The 20,198-nt window shown below is 43.2% G+C and overlaps 2 protein-coding genes across 2 annotated transcripts; both read left to right on the top strand.

Annotated features, from left to right (window-relative positions):
- Positions 1-856: 856 nt before the first annotated feature.
- Positions 857-9,830, top strand: rorca (RAR-related orphan receptor C a). The gene is made up of 10 exons (XM_068743947.1): positions 857-1,032; positions 6,371-6,456; positions 6,558-6,699; positions 6,817-7,257; positions 7,378-7,499; positions 7,900-8,032; positions 8,626-8,733; positions 8,832-8,942; positions 9,345-9,457; positions 9,555-9,830. Exons 1-10 carry the CDS (start codon positions 1,026-1,028, stop codon positions 9,714-9,716), a joined length of 1,425 nt encoding a protein of 474 aa, XP_068600048.1. The 5' UTR covers positions 857-1,025; the 3' UTR covers positions 9,717-9,830.
- Positions 9,831-14,524: 4,694 nt separating this feature from the next.
- Positions 14,525-19,846, top strand: sh3gl1b (SH3-domain GRB2-like 1b). Its single transcript, XM_068743169.1, has 9 exons — positions 14,525-14,569; positions 16,973-17,041; positions 17,355-17,427; positions 17,504-17,647; positions 17,834-17,967; positions 18,155-18,313; positions 18,396-18,499; positions 18,657-18,790; positions 19,653-19,846. Exons 1-9 carry the CDS (start codon positions 14,525-14,527, stop codon positions 19,844-19,846), a joined length of 1,056 nt encoding a protein of 351 aa, XP_068599270.1.
- The last annotated feature ends 352 nt before the right edge of the window (positions 19,847-20,198 follow it).

Here is a 20,198-nt window from a genome sequence, read left to right as displayed (position 1 = left end):
AGAGCCCAAGGCTCTTTTTTAACAGGTGGTGGTGTCTGTGTTTTTATCCTTTTAATAGTATATATATATATTTGTAATAAAGATTTTAGATGTTAGTCACCTGCTTGGGGAGGACCATGCAAAGGACAGGGTGAAGTGGAGGAGGTTGATTTGCTGTGTCGACCCCGCAAGGGACAATCAGAAAGTGCAGTTAGTAGTTTGTCAAATGCATATTTTCTATCTGGCCAATATTAGATTTAGTAACACCGTAGAATGAAGCGTGTTATATGTTGGTGACAACATAAATAATAGAGGATGAAACAACATTTTAAACTGAGCAGGTTTCTGCTCCTGCTTTCATCTTTTTTACGGAATTCTGTTAAAACCACTTTAATTCTGACTAGAAATCTGCAATGCAATATTTTGTATACAGACATGTGTTTGAGACCCTCCCTTATTATTATTATTATTATTATGTAAAATACAAGCTTATCGATCTTCACGTTCAGTGCGTTATTGATTGATAAAGTGAACGGATCTGTCAGGAAATAAAGATTTTAAAAAAACGCGCGCCCGTCATTAAATATTTCCCACGATGGTTTACTGTCGGTCTAAAAACTGACACACTGCCACACTTTCCCACGCACGCGAGAGAGCTTCCTTAAAGCGCGCGGTGGGCGGGGGCGGCGGCGCGCGCGCGCGCGACAGTTCACCGGGCACGAGGCGGGCGGACCTCGGGGTGAGGATCATGTGTGTCGGCCACGCGCCGGAGCCAGGTTGCTGTGAGCTGCGGAGCGCGACACAACCCACGGGAGAGGAGCTGCGGCTTGATGTTTCATTTCATCACGCGGACGGGACGGAAAGCAAACAAAAACAAACAAGCCGTTGTTCTTCGTACTGTTTTAGGCCGATGCGTCAGAAGAGAAACTAGAAATCCATGAAGGTTCGTTTTTTTTGTGTGACAGTTTTAGCTGCAAGTGCGTCCTCCGTGCGTCATTCCCACCTGGAGCTGAATGACTTGGAGAAATTAACCTTTTAACGCCGACATGAGAGGTGAGTTTGTCCGAATGAGTCGTTGTTGTTGTTTTTTATTTATTTATTTTTGACATCGTGCGCGTCTTCGTGTTTGTAAATAACTACAGAGCAGCGCTTGGCACGATGGAAGTCAGTCCGAAGTTCGAAGTGCGTAGGCTGCGTGAGCGCACCGAAATAAAACACGCCATTTCATCACGCAGGGAAATGAGACGCGTCGTTTTTGATTGATTTGTGTCGACGCAGTGTAACGAGGAGGGTGGACGTCGTTTCATTAATAAGGATGTTTATACATGCAGGATTAAATTTATTGGGCTCAAATGTGAATCCAAATGCAAATATTCTGGCTCGAATATGTGTTTGTGTTTACCTACAGTGTGTAATTTATATATATATATATATATATATATATATATTTTTGTTCCTTTGTGGTTTCTCTATTTCCACCAGTAAGCGTCTGCAGTTATGTAAGACATCGGAGCGGGGGGTCGGGATGGGGGGGGGGGGGGGGGGCAATCCGAACGCAAATATCCCGGCCGGGATTATCTATGATTCACAAATCCTGAGCCGCTCTGTGACGCGCACGATGTTTCCGTGAACCTAAACGCAGTGGCGGTGCGTGTTTTTGTTTTGTTTTCAGCATCAGGCGTGTGTGGCGTCCAGTGTCAGGCGATGGCATATATAAATACACACAAGAGCTACTAGTTCTGTCATTGACAAGTACACAAATGTGTGTTTTGTGTTCATGCGTGCGTGTATTCCGTGGGTGTCTCGTCATTACTGATGAGTCCATCCATCTTCTTGTCTCATCTCTGGCTGCTTAAACTCACAGATATAGGATTTGAACCCGGTAGCTTCTTGCTGTGATGCGACAGCACTAACCACTGCGCCACCACCGGGATATATGCCTCCAGAAAATGATTTACAGAAAATTGTCGACCAAGTTTTTGCGTCAGAGACTTTATTTTTAGTTGAAAACATAAATAAACCCCTGATAATGAACCCTTGACCCGTTCTCTAGCGCCACCATCAGGCCAAACTTTAGAATTAGTTAATTATTATCATTAATTAATCGAAGCTGGGACTGCTTCATGAATTGAGACACATCTGGCCTGGAAGAGAGGAAGATACATTGTTTTGATTGAAGCAGGAAGTAAAGGAGCAACGAGAGGAAACAATGTTGCAGGAGAATCATGGAACCCTTTGAACCGTTTGATCTTCACTAAGGTGGAAACAAAGTAACTAAACGAACGGAGCTGCTGCAGAACGTTAGAGATACATTCATAGAGGCTGCTTTTAACTGAGACTCTAAAATAAGAACAACCTGCACCAGTAAACAACATGAGGCTCCGATGTGAAGGTAAAACATTAGTCTTTTAAGACCAAAGGTTTATAATGTGGACTTAGAATTTAACACTTTTATAGCAGAGTATTTTTATTTGCTATTTATTAAACCAGAGAGTTTTGCAAGGGTAGCAGGAGGGTTAACGGGTCCGGTGTTCCTACTGTCGATAAGAACCGCACCAACTGGAAGAGCCTGATTTTGGCTTCTCCTTGCGAGATATAAGATGTATTTTAGCAGCTTGTTATTTCTCCTGAAATATATATATACCGGTATATAAAAAAGAAGCAATCTGTTCTAATATATATTTTTAGGTGACTGTTAAAAATGGCTGCTTTGCACCGCTGTGACGAGCAGGATGTCGGCACAGCGAGCCCAGGTGCAGCCACGAGCTGCAGCATGGTTCGCTTAAGCTCCGTTTCCTCTCTCAGCTGTGGCTGCTCACATCGACCGGTGCGTCTCCTCAGTCCAGCACAGTTTATCAAGAAGATGCTGTGAAAATATTATTACGACGTCGCATTACAAGGACGCGCCGAGTCAGCAATCCAATCTGCTGTGAGGAGGATTCTGTTCATTTCGCAAGTAGATTGCAATTCACAATTTGTTGTTCTTCGTCTTTAACTATGTGGTTGCAAGGGATGGGCTTGCCGGAATGAAGCACGGCAGATAATCGTCGCTGGTGGAAGCACTCAGCTGTGCAGCGCTGAAGCCCTAAAGGCTCAGTCAGCTCAGGACCAAAGTTATGGCAACAGTGAAGAGGAAAGGCCTCTCTCTGGTACAGCTGTGCCGAGCCTAGCCCCAAGTCACTATCTGTTGCCTTGGGCAAGTTTACAGCGAGCCGCAGTATGCGTCAAGGTGCCCTTTCTCCCCGACGACTGCACGCCAGGATTCCATTTCTTTCATCAAAAGCTTTACCTTTTCACCCAGACTCCTGTTAGTATGCAGGCAAAAGGTTCCAAGTGGACTCGCGTGCTAGGGAAACACCATTCAGCGCAGTATTTTACATTTATTACATGAAAGAAAAGTGTTATTTGAAGTAATTTTTCTATTCTTCGTAGGGCTTACTAATGTGCGTGAGGGTAAGTGACACCTGAACTGATTTTAATTCTAGCTGACTGTTGCAGCGCTGTCCTAATTTGTTCCCGTCGTTCTGAGTAGCATGCAAAATGACATGCTGTGAAGTGAATTCCACAGTCTGGTTTAGCTTGAGCTGCAGAGAGGCCCACTTGGGTTCGGGATTTGAGCCCCCCGTAAACAGCATGATCAAGTGAATGCACTTCTTCTTATCTGATCAATGGTGAGGGATTCCAGAGGCATGGAGGGTGAAGTCCGGAATTAGCATTATTATCCGACACGTGAATGTTTATCCTGGGGAAAATGAGAAACTGTGCATATATGTAGAATAGAATAACATTGTTTTTGTTTTGTTTTTTATTGCCGATTCCATTGCAAAAATATGAAGGGCTATGATAAAGAAGGAAAACTGCTATAAACTATTCTCTTCCTCAGAAATGACAAAAGTGTTTTTTTCTGCCTCCTGTCGCTTGCACTTTCCTTCACATGGAAATCACATTTAAATAATTAGTCCAAATATCTGTTAAATGTATTGATGTGGGTCTTTTATTTTGTGCCTATAAAACACAAAAGAAAAGAATAGAAGGAGAGAATCAATACACATTGTTTTTCAAATAGTTTTCAAGTTTGACCGTCATTTACAAAGGATTTATGTTGGAACTATATAGTGCGTTACACAAGACGTCAGATATGAGGCCCTCACAATGTTGGCATAGCGTATATCAGGTAAATGTAAAGAGCAAGGTAAATAATACCTTGAACTCTGTTTCACTAGCTTACATTTGAGGGCAAAGTCTACATCGCAAGGATCTGCATCGGACAAATGCCGACCAGCAGACGAGCTGATGTTTGAGTTTTGATTCTCGCCTGCTTAAAATGATGCTCCTCTGCAATTGTGTTGAAGAAAAGCTGTGTCAGCATTATTTGTATTGTCTTGCTGTAGAGTTGCCCGGCTTTGAACTTTACGCACATAAGTTTTGTTCTTATCTTATTTTGTTGGTACATTTTATCCCTCAACAACGACGACACTTTAAGTGAACTCTGAGAGTAAAGACTCTCTTGTTCAGGCTCTGTCTACGCCGCAGCATAGCCGCGATCCTGCACGCTGTTATTTACAGTAAACAGTGTACGCTTCTGGGATGTGTTGTGATTAGTGTTGTGATTAGTGCAACACTGATGTGCCACTAGATCCAAACACCGCAAGGAATCTCTGGGCATCCATCTGCCGGAGTAAAAATAGATTTGTGGTTGAGCTGAAATTTCACTCAAATAGTTGACGTGCTATGACAAGTTGAGGGCTACTATTAGCTCCACCCCCCCCCCCCCCCCCCCCCCTCCCTGCTGCAGCTGACTGTACTAGATGTTCTTGGAAATATTTCCAGATGTTGCTGCATACATTTTTTAATCTCTACGGGGCCAGTTTCAGACTTTATTTTAAGTCTGCTTTAGTTCCACCTTAAAAACTGCAAGGAGCCATGATGTGTTCCCGGAGAGGCCGCCGCCGCCGCCACTGGCTCCTCCCTCTTTGGTGAATGGGAAAACTGTGTCAGTGGAGCATCTCCTGCTCTCCCTGGGCCTGGGCGCTGACTGGCAGGTGAGGCGGCAAGTCACAGGCAAAGTCGCCCACTCGGTAACCAATGGGAGTGGGACGAGATGGACCGTCACACCGTTGCCAAGGCAACCACCCTTGAATGAGCGTGTTCGTGGAATGCGGCCATATGGCAGTTATATAACAGGCTGAAGGGCGGGGTAATGCTCTGGAAGGGGAGCGAGGAAGGGAACGGTGGAGAAGCAGTGAATTTGTATTTATTTGCATCCCTCATTTACAGCTACCAGAGCGTATTCTACGTTCTACTCAACCATAACTCTCAAATGTGTGTCGCCTGCTCTGCAAACAAAGTCATTGTGGAGGAAAGAGTTCCTGAGCTTCACCTCGGCGTGTGACGCACATCTGGCCTCACATGGCATGTCTTGTGTAACGGGGACGGTCGAGACGAGTAAGAAAGAACTTTTTAGAAAACAGCCATTTTCAGAAGAGCTGTGTCCGGCCACTTAAATGTGATTTACAGGTTACCCAATGCCCTTTGTGACCCATAAACAGGCGGATGTTTGGCCCACCCTGCAGCCCAAGACAAATCAAATCTCATGCGCACACAGTACCAGTCGGTTCCAATTGCTCTGCAGGTTACATCAGTAGGAGTTGGAGGGTCCAGCAGAGCAGTGTGTCTTTTTGATAACCTGCTAACATTGTGTTCTGCCTAGGGAAGGAAGGAGTTAGCGAGAGGGAGAGCTGTGAAACTTTATAACCCTGGGCCTCAGCTAATGCAATTGACTTGCTATTCTGGGCTTGAGGAGGCCCGGCTACTTAGATAAACAACATAATGAAAAGAACAGACTGTTCTTAGGTAAGAGGGCTCAGGCTTCCACAATGAACACAAGGTGAGGCGTATAATGTATCTGCAGTTTACTTTGTCAATGACAGGATCGTCTGTGCTCACAACACTTCTCTTGTTTCTTCGCGTCGTGTAAAGCTATCGCATTGCCGTCATTATTAACCACATTTCAGGCCTTGTAAATGCACAGGTAAAAATATATTTACTCGTCTCACTGAATTAAAATTAAAAAAATACAATAAATCACACTTTCCAAGATGCTGAAAAGAACAACTTTAAATAATTAAATATTGACCGAAGTAAAACAGAAAAGCAGCAACTCCTGCATCTGGAGAGGCAGGTTTTCCATTAGGGTTGTTAACAGATCTACCGTAAGTCATCGGGCAAATGAGAAGAGACAAAAAAATGCAGTGCCATGATGCATTAATTAGCATTTAGGCAAGATCCTTCTCGGTGAATCTGTGTATCTTATTTCTGTGTATCTAAGTGATCAAAATATCTTTTCTTAAATACTTAATGTTTTGTTTTTTGTTTTTTTATCTCTCTCCAGCTCAAATTGAGGTAATTCCCTGTAAAATCTGTGGGGACAAATCATCTGGGATCCACTATGGTGTCATCACCTGTGAAGGCTGTAAGGTAAGCCGTCGCGCGCTTCCTGCTACAGTTGTTATTTATTCTGGTAGATGTCCTGCACCTTCGAGCTCTGATTTACATCGCGTGTGTTTGTGTCTTTGCAGGGTTTTTTCCGGCGAAGCCAGCAGAATAATGCCATGTACTCCTGCTCACGGCAGAGGAACTGTCTCATTGACCGGACCAACCGCAATCGCTGTCAGCACTGCAGGCTGCAGAAGTGTCTTGCTCTGGGTATGAGCCGTGATGGTGAGTTCTGCATGTCCATGTTTCATTTACTCACTTGAGTAATATCCCATTCAACTTTTGGAATCCCTTTTTGACTCTTAAATGTTTCATTTTTGTCTTCATATTCTCCTATTGCAGCGGTCAAGTTTGGCCGAATGTCCAAAAAGCAGCGTGACAGCCTGTATGCAGAGGTCCAGAAGCACCAGCTGACCCAGCAGCGCGTCGGGCTTGGTGCTCATGAGGAGAACGGCGGCACGGCCAACCACGGCCGCGCCTACAGAAGAGGCTCAACCACTGCCCTCAGCGATCTGGACGAAATCACTACGCTGCCGGAAAGCCTGCTCTTTGACCTCCCGCTGACCCCCGAGGATGCGGGTGGAGACTACTGCAACCTGGACATGCTGGGCGGCAGTGCAGGCAGCAGCTCATCCTCTCAGAGTTCACCAGAGCAGACCAACTTTGACTTTGTAGAAGGCAACCACAGCATCAAGCACGAGTACCAGCTGCTGCACGACTCCGGACTCTTCTCGCATGCCATCCTCCACCCGCTGCCGGACGGCTGCTCCCTGCTTGACGTGGGTTAGTATAAATCACGGGATTCTTGTTAACCATAAATTTGCTACTGTTGTTTTGTGGTGAAATATTTAATCTACCCTCAAAACGAAGTGAGATCTCAATGCGACCTTTCCCCCTGTTCAGAGCGCGTCACTCAGAGTGTGGTGAAGTCCCATATTGAGACAAGCCAGTACAGCACAGAGGAGCTGAAGAGAATGGCGTGGACCTTGTATGGCCCAGAAGAAGCACGCGTATACCAGATCAAGGTGTATATATATATATATATATAGTATATAACAGCACAACCTCATCAATACACTTTTCAAAAAAGCTGCTTATTAAGAATCAAGAGAATCACTCCCCTATCGGACTATGTGCTTGATATTTGGTCAGCGGAACTATCTTGTGAAGGACCCCGTTTAAATCTATGTAAAATGAAGCGGTAGTTTGGCCCGTCGTGCTATTTGGCGCTCTCGTACTCACAGTATAATGTTTTCACTTTGTAACCTTGGGCAAAATTTAACTGTAAAATGTTCCTTGTACAAGTGTTTTAAAATTAGAGATGCATCATCATCATCATCATCACACAGCCAACCCTCAACGGAGAACAAGACCACCAGTCATTTTAGTTTCTCGTAAACGCCTCCCTCTGTTTCTTTGTTGCAGTCAGCGGAGGTAATGTGGCAACAATGTGCCATTCACATCACCAACGCGATCCAGTATGTGGTGGAGTTTGCCAAGCGCATCACCGGCTTCATGGACCTCTGTCAGAACGATCAGATAATCCTCCTCAAAGCAGGTCAGCGTGCGACACCACTGGACAGACTGAAATCCACGCGTTGTTTAAGGCGGCTGCAACAGCCAGCCTGCTGTATGCATGTCGGTCGCCTTTTCGGATGTTCAACATTGGCACAGATTGCCGGCGTAGCTGACACAGTTCAACCGTCACATGCAAGCGTTATGACTATGACGCGGTGGTTGGATGCTTCGCTTCAGAAGAAGGGATGGCTTTGTTTGGAAGCACACTGCTCCCTCTGTGCTGCTCTTCTGTTCAACCTTGAAGGCTGCACTATAATAAAATATAAACAGTCCGAACCTGAGATTTAGTGACTTCAATTCCAAAGGGTCTCCTAATTAATCATGTAAAAATAGTTTTTTTTTTTTTTTACATTATATCATGACGGCAGGCTGGATTAACTCGTATTTGTTTTAGGAAACAGGAGGCCTTCAGTAATCACTTTTTTTTCTCTTTTCAATTCCTCTGTATTGACAGAGAACTCTTCTATTATCACAGGAACATGTCTCCTTTGTGAGTTTGTGACCACAGCCCAGTGCTCTGATTAACAAGGATTTTTTTTACTTTAATTTTTTTTAATCTTTTTTTGTCCACAGGCTGCATGGACGTTCTTCTGATCCGTATGTGTAGGGCCTATAATCCCATCAATAATACTTTGCTGTTTGATGGGAAGTTCGCCACGCCTCAGCTTTTCAAAGCTCTTGGTGAGTCTCGGTGGATATATTTGATCAAAATAAATGTTTTATATTTTTTGAAATCACCGAAGTTTGGAAGATAACATTCTTGTTCTCCTTCGCCCTAGGCTGTGACGACCTCGTGAACGCAGTGTTTGACTTGGCTAAGAGTCTGAGTCGTGTGCACATGTCTGAGGAGGAGATGGCTCTATTCAGCGCTGCTGTGCTGCTCTCACCAGGTAAGAAAGGCATTGAAGCTCACGCACCTGCTCAGTGTAGCATCTGAGGGACATGAATGTTTTTGTGATTTTTCGCTCAGATTTCAAACTTATTTTTTTCCGTTTGGCTTTTTCCCCATCAGTGGTCTCACAGTAGATAATCCATCTTCCTCTCACGTCTTCCTCTGTCACACCACAGTCCTCTTATCTAGTAACTCCATCCTCATCATTTTTCTCCATCGTCCTTTCTCTGCACATGCCTCTGAACCTCTTAAACGTATTTGAAGTCATCCACTTTTGCTATTCTAAACCTTTACAGCTGTCATATAAACTATGAGCGATCGAGCTCTACCAAAGATTCACACTTGTCAAATTGGCACCCTGACCAGAGAACAAGCATCATGGTTTTGTACTTTCCCTCAGACCGGCCCTGGCTGACAGACTTTCAGAAGGTCCGGAAGCTGCAGGAAAAAGTCTACGTGGCTCTGCAGCGCTGCCTACAGAAGGAGGGTGCACCAGAGGAGAAACTAGCTAAGGTACAAGGAGATGCATCCACTGTGCTAGATTAGTGAAGAAAAAAACAACCTAAATTATTGATTTAGTTTTTAAAACCTTTTCTTATTTTCTCTCTAGATGGTGTCTAAGCTTCCCATAATGAAGTCCATTTGCAAGCTGCACGTTGACAAGCTGGAGTTTTTCCGTCTGGTTCATCCTGAGACGGCCTATACTTTTCCTCCTCTCTACCGGGAGGTTTTTGGCAGTGACATCGCCATCCCAGACTCCACAGAGGGCTAGCATCGTTTAGCTGCACGGCGTGACTCAAATGGAGACATTTTAGATGGGGGGATAGAGAGATAAAAAAAACGTGGCAGCCCGCTGTGGCTAAACGAACCAGCAGCTAAATGACAATCCTGCATGCTCCACTTTTTAGACGCGCGTCTCTCACCTTCCGTCCATTCAGCTCCAAATTTAACACTACAGCAGTTGATGCTTGGTGCTCAGTCCATGTTACCTCTTTTTTTAAATATTGAAGCGTAACCTATCAAATTTGTACTCTAAAATATTTTTCTATGAAGAAACCTGAAAACTGTCGCTTTGAATTCCTTCGTGCTTTAGATTTGGCCTCCACCGTTCTCCTCTATGCTATCGTTGAATGTACCCCCTTCATTCCCCTGATCCGTTCAGCACAGCCGTTGGCCCGATATAGAATGTTCTCTTATGACATTTTCATTGAGTTTTTTTTTTTTTTTTGGCAGTGCCCATATTTAGCAGTTTTGTAATATATGAACAAACTGTTTAAAGGGACCATGATCAAAGTCCTAACCAACAGGGTTTGGTTTGTTTGTTTTTAGCTGCGTGAATCCAGTGCAAACACTAAAATGTCTGCAACCGTGCACGACGAACTTCTGCACACTGAGCACAAAACAGCACTTCTTCTGACCTTTATAGGTATTTTATTGGCACAATCTCAGACACTGATGACAGTGAAATCTATTTTTTTTATGCAATCAGTGACCTCAGTCCTAATACCCTTTCCCTTTGTAAATGCCACTTAGAGAGTGAGAATCCCAGCGGTATTGTGAAAGTCATTTTAGATGTGGTTTTAAATATATTCTGCAGAGTAGCAGTCAAAGGCTCTGGAGGAAAATGCCCAAATGTTTGACTGGTACTGTAAATAATAATCCATATATATATATATATCCATGGAACATACGCGGTGGCATGCATTCATCTCGAGTGAAGAGCAGGTCAATGTGCTCATCCTCAGGTCTCTCAAACGGACACTGCCTCTCTGGAGTTATGGGATGGAAGTGGTTGCTAAAAAGAACACCGAGCTGATTATAAGCACTTACGAGTCCTCGTTGGAACGAACACCGTGAACTTCTGGAACAAGCATTTGCTGCAAGTCTGCATTCAGACTGCCATCGGTAAAAAAGAAATTATTAAACCGGGCGGAAATGCAAGATGCACCCTCCCACCGTAGAGGAACTGTATGAACAAGGCGCCGGGCAGCCGACCACTGCGGGCGGGGGGGCGGGTCGCGTGCTCTCATGGAGGAGCGTCTGGAACTTTCACACGTCCGACCCCAATGAGAAAGTACCATCGGCCCAAATCATCCAGCAGGATCAAGAAGAATGTTTCAGTAAAGAAAAACAAACTGACACTTGAGCATTGAAACGACAACACTTTGGCACCTATATTTGTCTATAAGGGGCAAAAACTTTACAAAAAGCCAGGTGGGTGAGGGTGTTACTTTAGCTTCTTAGTGGGGATTTACTGTCTGTGCCGGCTCTCACTGCTTTGGAGTCTTGACTGTGTTGTAGCCAGCCAAGGTTTAGTGGTTGCACAAAGAGAAAAGCTCAGTTCCTCTTCCCCCCCCACTCCCTTTCTACCTCACCCTTCCTTGTCATACACTAAATGACACGTCAAAGAGTCCACAGAGCCGTCAGCTAACCCCCTGAGTTAGTATTCCTGCATCATAAAAGAGAGCTTCTTTTAAAGGTACGTCAGTGAGTGGGGAAATGTATTCTTATGAAGACGACGCTGCACCTGTTAATGCCATCTGTCCGCTCGGACAGCTGAGGTTTAGGTTCAGGAAAGTCCTGCTTAGATACAGATCTCTGTGAAGGAAAGCCCTCTGGAGACGAGCAAGGATAGATCCAGATGAAACCGTATTCTTCAGAGCAGGGGGGGAGAGGGCAGATTTCAGTTTTTTTGGAATAGCACTGTTTTGTGGGCACATATACCATTGTGGCATGGTGGGATTGTCCATTAGTGTATTTCCCATTGTTCTCAGTAATTTAGGCCTTTGATGCCACATAATACAGTTAATATTCACACAAGCACTCCACAGAGAAATATTGTATGTGGTTGTAATGTACCAAAGAAGCATTTAACCACTAAGCAGGCGACGAGGCCGGATGACACTTAAAGATTGTAGCAAAGTGCAGTACTTTGTACAATGAGGCCTAGAATGGATAGACATGCTGATTTCCTACGAGTCAGTACACTTGATAGTTACTGCAGGTCTGAAAGGTGCCCCCCCCCCGGGGGGGGGGGGGGAGGGGGAGTCCGGAAGATCTGATATTTCTGTTTAGTTACTCAGGGAGATAGCTGGGCTCTCTGTCCTACAGTGTCTGCAGCTAGTCTAGCAAGCAAGATACCTTAGGAGACCTTGAAACCTTGATCACTGTGTACAGTTTATGTTCTTGTGAATGTTTGATTTCAGAAGCATCAAAGATTTCAGCCCTGCCAGACTTATTTTGAGTTTGAGACATAGAAAAAAAAACCTGAATATAGTAAAAATCAATATAAATGATGGATTATAATCTCTGAATCTTGTGTTGGTTTTGTTGTGATCTTTTATTTCTTAATTTTTATCCTTAAATGTACTGTGTATTTTTCCCCCCTCATCAGTTTAGTGCTCTTTTTATCTTGGAGAGATGTAATTCTATTTTTTTAAAGAACATTTTTAAAGAAGTCTCCCTAAAACTTTCTCTTTTGTCATATATCCCTCTGTTTATGATATGTTTGCTCCATTTTAAGATTTTAATTATTAAATCAAAAATAGATTTTAATACAAAAAATAATTTATGTCATGGATGTGAGACCCAAAAGGGGTTTAACACAGTAAAGTGTTATTGCACAATGCTGATACAAATGTGGAGTTAAGAATGTAATTAAAGTTTTTTTACAATTAAAAGAAAAACGTTGCACCTCTTCATTTTATTTTAATTTTTTTAATTGCACCCAACATGATCTGCACCAGGAAAACACGCAACTTAGATGAATTACACTAAATGGTCTGTAGGTGTGTGTGTGTGGTTGTCTGTGTGGCCCTGTGATGCACTGGCGACATGTCTGGGGTGTACCCAGCCTCTCACCCATAGTCAGCTGGGATTGGCTCCAATAAAAGCATGTCCAGAAGATGAATGAATGATCTGCACCAATTAACAAAGTTTTTCTTTTTTTAAACTTCTATATTCCATATCCACATGAAGTACAGATGAGAGGATAAGGGTTAATAAAAGATTGATTTTAGATGAGTGTATTTTCTAGGGGCCTTGGTGAATTGCTTGTCAGCCAGTAGAACATTATTACCACACACTAGGTTGTTGATAACTCGATAGAATTTGTGGCACAGACATCGTTCTGTAATCAAATAACAGATTTCATTCTGCATTCTTTGTGGTTAAGGTGCACCTCCTCCACAGTGAAAAATATCACTCTTCCATATCATATCAGGTCTGAGGTGTTTTCAATATTAAGCATTGAGCTGCTGAAATATTAATTTCTGAAACATCCAATACCTTTCCAGTACAATTCACAAACCTTTTCTTGCAACATTTATCAGAGGGAAAGAATGCCAAAGAAGCAGAGTGACCAGAACATTGGGTAAAAGAAAATGTTGCTGATAAAAAAATGTTTAATGTTTTTGACACAAATAGTTTTCAAACATTCAACTGATTGCAACAGTGGCAGGCATATCAGTACAGCTTAAAAATTTATTACGGTGGTTAGATATTGCTGAGGTGGTAAGGGTTATTGTTAGGGTTTACCCAACACCATGAAGGGGGGTTGGGGAGGATGGCCATGTATGATGATGTATCAATGAAGAAATGGATGATGCTTTGTAGCTGTTTCTATTGTCATGACTTCCATCAAAACAATCAGTCCAGTGTGACCAAACCTTGAATGTTATCAATCAATCAATCAAATCTTTATTGCAGACACAATGGTCCAATTAAAAAGCACACATAACATTTACAACATTTACAACGTTTACACAGTAAACACAGTAATCCTATCATAACATCAGGTACCAATGACACCAAATACATGAGTTAAACTTCACAGCCCTGATGATGTCATTCCCTGAGTCATGCAGCCGACATATAAACCTGCATGACAGGTGCCTCAGCTGAGCATTAAGTGTGTTAACCCCGGCACCACAGAACATCTCACTGGCGCTGGACCATCTTGGCTTCCTGAGAAGTATCCGCATGCAGTCATTGTATGCCACCCTCAACTTCTGAATGTTATGATTTATCACAAAACATTTGGCACATAGAGATGTTAAACTGATTCTAAAATAAAGAAACTATTTCTCAAATTTGTTGAGGAGTGCTTGGCTTGGGAGGAGTATGCAGGACATGGGAACTGAACGTCTGCAGCAGGCAGATGTGTTTATTCCTGCTACATCCAACAGGGGGCAGTGCGCACCAACATAAGAATCCTTCGTGCCTCCTCACTCGGGAACCTGATTTTCTTGCAAAGTAAATCATGTCTATTTGGTGTTAGATGTAAAGCAGCCAACAAATGTGACCTGCATTGTCTGTATATCTCTGCAGGAGATAATATTTTTTTTACGATAGCCACATTTTTAGGCTATTTTGCGCCGTCGTTTGCTGTGACAGTCGGAAGAATTACCCTCGACGTGGACGCTTTGGCGTGTCCCAACTCAAGAGTGACGGCTGTGCAGTCCTATGATTCCTTCTAAACAATTTCGCACTGGACCCTTTTCTGAGAGAGTGCTGCTAACTTTTAGCTGTGGTCTTCACCTGTACGCATCTTCGTTTGAAAGTTGAAGGCGGTCGTTCAAGATGTCTGTGGCGGGATTGAAGAAACAGTTTTATAAAGCCAGCCAGGTTTGCAAAAAAAAACTTTTCTTCAAACTAGCAAATGTTAGCAGCTAGCCTGGTTTAGCTTCGTTAGCTAGCACTTTATAGTTGGCTAATGTTGATAACGCTTTGCCTTAGGAAGCTAATAATTGGTACGCGTCGCTGTAAAACGGCGAAATGTCGCTGGTACTTGACTTTAGTTGTTTTACTATAAAACCTCCAAACTAACGAGCATCTTTCGAACGTTTATCGTTATTGTTAGCCCTGAGTTATGGTTGTGTTGAGTTAGCTAGCAGTGCATCAAGTCACATTTAGTAAATACACTTATTGTGGTAAGCATTAGCTAGCTCTTGTAGCCTGAGGCATTAATTAAAAATAAAATGCTATTTGCAAACTAAGGCAATATTGCCCCTTAAAAATGGAAATAAAAGGCCTCCTTCCTCAGCTTGACATCCTGAACAGGTTTCAGATGTACTTTTGAATGTTTGAACAGTCTTAGAACACTCATTTTCAGACTTTATGTTTTATCTTAGGACAAGTAGAAGAGCCATCTAAAAATGTTAAAATAAAGCACGTTCCTGGGCATGGAGCGGTGTTACTGAGTTTTCTGTTTTCTTTTTTTCCCCCAGCTCTGGGCGGGGACGGTTTGGAAGAATTTTTTAGTCTGTTTTTCTTCCTAGCCTTGCTGATCTAAGCAGGAAAGACATTTGGTTTTTCTGCAGCAGCTTCCTGTCAGGAAAAAGACTCAGATCCCAGTTGGCGTCGTTATGAGGGGGGAAAATAACACGATTTTGAAGCTCTCTGCTGATAATAAAAATGAACAAAGTTCTTTGAGGTGCATCAAGAGAGAAGAGAAGTGCTTGATGATGAAGTTAGCCAACGATGCATAGAAGAAAGGGGCAAAAGGGCCTTTATTTGACTGCAATGGAGCTGCTTTTCTTGCCAAAAACTCCACTACAGTCAATAAGACTTGACATGGCTCAGAGTTTCTGCACTGGGGGGCATGCAGGGGAGTTTATTGTAGGATGGTATCTGTGCCTTGAAGCTCACTCTTTGTTTTGTCTCTTTTAATTGGTTGTCTGTCCCTGTTGTTTGTACTTCTGAGATTGTAAATGTCAAAATCTTAAATGTCAGACTCGCTATCACCCTGACCGAAATACAAGTAGTGACAGTGGGAGTGATAATTCATCCTGGGTGACGGCTAGCTCTTTATGAATTAAATTATTCTTCCCCTGAAAGTTTTTCAAGACTGACATTTGCTGAAAATCAAAACTAGCAAAAAGCTTTGATTTCAGACTACAGGCTTTATCCTCTCCAGGTAGGGATTACTGCTGAGCGGAGGGAGAGTTGAGGCTGTATTTTTACTCGCTGTGACCTCCCCGAGACCATCATGTGCTTTCCACAGAAGCAGTGTGACTTGAAAACATCAGACTCTTCAGCAAAAGACTTTATAGTTGTCGCTGAGGAAGAGTAACCCTTTCAAATTTGTGAACACAGGAACTAACAGCCTCAGTTATCAGATAGTCATAAACAAAGCTGCGGTGATAAGCATTACGATTACATATTAAAAGTCTGTTGGTCACTTTGAACTAATTATTTCTCTCTGACACATAAATCTAGGTAATTCCTGTAAGCACAAAAGTGTCACTAAAGAGTCATGTAGGAAATGACAGATATTTAAGGAATGACATCACTGCTGTTACGACCCCCCTCAAAAATCAAATAGACAAGCGCAGGAAAGATTCATGGCCTCCTGGTGTGGTGTAAGTTCTAAAGTACACTAGTCTGTTGTTTCCCATTTTCATTATCTGCCTGGAGATTGGAGCCTGCCTGTCTGTGCGTCACACTTTGTGTAGGTCATACTACACGGGACGGGCAGAACTCGCAGTAGTACAGACTCACGACAAAGTAAGAGTAAACATTCTAGTTTCCAGTTGTCTATCATTTAAAGAGTAAGTCACAAAATGGAACAAGAAAAAAAACTTCCCTCTGCGTGCAGAGGGAAAGGACTTGTTTTCAAATTCTTAAGCTTCCGCCTCGGGCCTTAAAAATGCTGAGCTCTCACATGGATCCACACATGTTTATAATCAACGCGTTAAAGTTGTAGCATGCTGTCTCTATTTTAATTGAAGTGCGATGTAGTTTGATGGTCACCATCCCCCTCCCCATCCTACAAAACAAGGGATTGCATCACACTGCGCTGTTATGTGCACACTCACACACACAGAGATACCTCAGTTGTTTGCCTGCATGCTGCGCTGCTGCACACGTATGTTTTACTGTCAGAAATGCTTGTAAGTTCTTCATATAAATTGTACAAATCAGAAATGCGGTCAGGCTTCTTCCATCTTGAAATCAAGCCCTTATGAGCAGCATTAATTCATTTCCACTCTTTCTACCTGTTTTTTCTCTCTCTGTTTCTCTGTCTAGATGGTGAGTGAGAAGGTTGGAGGTGCTGAAGGAACTAAGCTGGATGATGACTTCAGAGATTTGGAACGGGTAAGAGAAGCTTCCTACAGTGCGACAGCTCTGGGCCTGACTTGGTTTTACACACAATACACAAATAATTTAACATCTGTTGTCGAAGTTTACACCTCATTTATGCCAGTGTCGGTTTAAAAAAAACTTCTGACATTAAAACAAATAAATAAAATGCTTAAAATAGGACTCAATTTTCAATTCTTACTCCCCATTGTGTTGAGATGCATGTCTCTATTTTACATAGCATTCTCGATGCGAATGAACATTATAACAGTATACCTTCCTGTTTTGTGCACGTTTGTGATGCATGTGTGCTTCCTGTGTGTCGTAGAAAGTGGATGTGACCAGTAAAGCAGTCGTGGAGGTGATTTCCAAAACGTCAGAGTACCTTCAACCAAATCCAGGTGACAAGACGATCCGTTTTAGGCATTTAAAATCTCGGACTCGTTGATGGATTAGTTTGGACTCCTTTTTTTGCAGCATCGCGAGCCAAACTCTCCATGTTGAACACCATGTCTAAGATCCGTGGCCAGGTAAAGAACCCAGGTTACCCTCAGGCTGAGGGGCTGCTGGGGGAGTGTATGGGCAAGTACGGGCGGGAGCTCGGAGAGGACACCAACTTTGGTAAGATGTGTGCTTTTAAAAGTGTCTCCTGGTTTTAGATGGTAAATTGAGGAGTGGATTGAGAAACTTGGGTTTGTTGCAACAAGCTATCGAGTGTGTATGAAGGTGTGTTGACTGATTATGTCTGTGTTTCAGGTGTGATCTGATGGTAACTTAGTGTTACTGAGCTGTGCCTTTGTGTTTTAGGTGGAGCGCTAGTAGATGTTGGGGAAGCCATGAAGAGATTGGCAGAGGTCAAAGACTCTTTAGATATTGATGTCAAACAGAACTTCATTGATCCATTGCAAGGGCTCTGTGACAAGGACCTCCGAGAAATACAGGTTTGTCTTTGTGCTTTTTTTTTTTATGAGAAAAGGAAAAGAAACTGGAAATTCATCGGTTAAGCTCTCTTGTGCAGCAGCATTATGGGAAAACCAGCATACCTCCCATCACTCGTCTTCTTAAAGCATTTAAGATGGAGCGTTCCGTGCTGCTTCCTTTTTCTAATTGTGGTTCTTGCCACCTCAGCACCACCTGAAGAAGCTGGAAGGCCGTCGCCTGGACTATGATTACAAGAAAAAGCGTCAAGGAAAAATCCCGGATGAGGAGGTTCGACAGGCCCTGGAGAAGTTTCACGAGTCAAAGGAAGTGGCAGAGACGAGCATGTACAACCTGCTGGAGACGGACGTGAGTCTCTCCAAGCATGACTTTGTTGTATTCAATGGCAGGAAGTAGGAATTGGACCGTTGAGTGTGCTTTTGCTGTGCAGATAGAGCAGGTGAGCCAGATGTCGGCTCTGGTGGAGTCCCAGCTGCAGTACCACAGACAGGCCATGCAGGTGCTGGATGAGCTCTACGACAAACTCAGAGAGAGGTACACTCATGAAACAAAGACCCACAAACTGATTATGCAACTTTCTCCTTAAAACCTTTGAAGTCTGGTTTGCATTGAGTTGTTATACACTATTGTATTTTTTATTATTATTATTGAGCCTTGGAAATATAGAACTTAAATCAATTTATCTGAATAGGATGAGCGATGCTCAGACTCGGCCACGGCGTGAATACACGCCTAAACCCAAACCCGTCTTTGACTTTGGAGACAACAACCATTCGAATGGCAACTACTCGACCTCAATGGCCCTGCCACCTTCACGCAACTCCGGTAAGAAGCCCACGGTGCATCCTGAAAAACGCATTTTTGTGTGTTCTTTGAGGATAATTTCCCTGCAGCATCTACTGTAGATGAGACGATTGAGGTTTTCTCCTCTCCAAGACAATAGATGGGTGTTATGATTTTACCACAAGATCTAGGGTGGATTAAATTTGAATTCATCTATTGATGCAACAACGATGGAGTGGCCGTCATGAGAACAAATGATGCATTGAGAAGATAAACTCGGGCTTTATTTTGTATTCATCCACACAATTTCACCACGCAAAAGGGCAGAGTGATAAATGTGTCGGTGTTTTATCAGATGTCCAACAACAAGAAGACATCTCGCTGTTTCTACATGCACAGAAGAAAAGCCAAAGATAGAGGAGCGTTTAACAAATGATGGCTTGCACCCAAACAAAATGGACGTTTTGTGTGTCGGCTGTGCGTTTGCCTCTTCGCCCGTTATTTGGCTGGCCTTTCTCTAACTGATCGTGTTCCTCTTTCCTGTGACGTCATCAGAGTCGTTATTTCAATCGGCCTGACGGTCCTTTACGGAAACCCAGATTGTGTGAGTCACAGATAGCGTCGGCACAATGTGCGCGCAACAGCTTCTGTTGTGAAATGTAAGAAGTAGAATTTTAAAGTTGTGGGGCGAATCAGCTTTTAGAAACTTTTGTAATTGTTGTAAATTAGCTTCACACTTGTCTTTTTTTTTTTCTGCTCATGTAACTGAAGTAAAAAACCCAAATCAATGACCAAAGCTTTCTCTATCTCGAGCCTGCCTGCAGACAGCCGATGCTTAACTATATAGTATAAAATCATCTCCTGACCCCCCCCTCTAATTCCTTCTGTCATTGTGTTTTGTCAGCCCCGGAGCAGTCGAGCTGCAAGGCACTGTACGACTTTGATCCGGAGAACGACGGAGAGCTGGGCTTTAGCGAGGGCGATATCATCACCCTGACCAATCAGATTGACGAGAACTGGTACGAGGGAATGCTGAACGGCCAGACAGGATTCTTCCCTCAAAACTATGTGGAGGTCCTCGTGGCATTACAGCGCTAAAAGCACAACAAGAGCAAGAGAACCAAGGGGAGACTGATGGAGAGGAGGGCGAGCCGAGTCGGTAGAAAGGGACGGTCTTCAAAATATTCATTTTCATCTTCACTGCTGAGAGCATTTCTGTCATCTCGATTTCCAGACCGGAATATCAAAGTGTTCCAGCATAAGGTAGAAGGACCCAAGATGGACGCAGAGATTAATTTCTCATTATCTGCCCTCAAACACGATTTTTGAGGACTTTTTAAATTCTCAGTTCCTGACATAAATCACATAATTTGTAATATTAGTGATTACATGATTATGATAGCTGAGGTTGTTCTCGTGTGACTGCAGCCTTCAAGTCTCAGGTTGATTC

This window comes from Brachionichthys hirsutus, chromosome 9 (genome assembly GCF_040956055.1).
Source record: "Brachionichthys hirsutus isolate HB-005 chromosome 9, CSIRO-AGI_Bhir_v1, whole genome shotgun sequence".
Lineage (NCBI taxonomy): Eukaryota > Metazoa > Chordata > Actinopteri > Lophiiformes > Brachionichthyidae > Brachionichthys > Brachionichthys hirsutus.
This window is presented reverse-complemented; position numbering and strand designations above follow the sequence as displayed.

Excerpts from the sequence above, each read along its gene's own strand:
- rorca (XM_068743947.1), top strand. Across the intron at positions 6,457-6,557 it reads TCACCTGTGAAGGCTGTAAG|GGTTTTTTCCGGCGAAGCCA; the intron begins GTAAGCCGTCGC and ends GTGTCTTTGCAG. Across the intron at positions 6,700-6,816 it reads TCTGGGTATGAGCCGTGATG|CGGTCAAGTTTGGCCGAATG; the intron begins GTGAGTTCTGCA and ends CTCCTATTGCAG.
- sh3gl1b (XM_068743169.1), top strand. The coding sequence starts at position 14,525 with ATGTCTGTGGCGGGATTGAAGAAACAGTTTTATAAAGCCAGCCAG. Across the intron at positions 14,570-16,972 it reads AGTTTTATAAAGCCAGCCAG|ATGGTGAGTGAGAAGGTTGG; the intron begins GTTTGCAAAAAA and ends TTCTCTGTCTAG. Across the intron at positions 17,428-17,503 it reads GTACCTTCAACCAAATCCAG|CATCGCGAGCCAAACTCTCC; the intron begins GTGACAAGACGA and ends CTTTTTTTGCAG.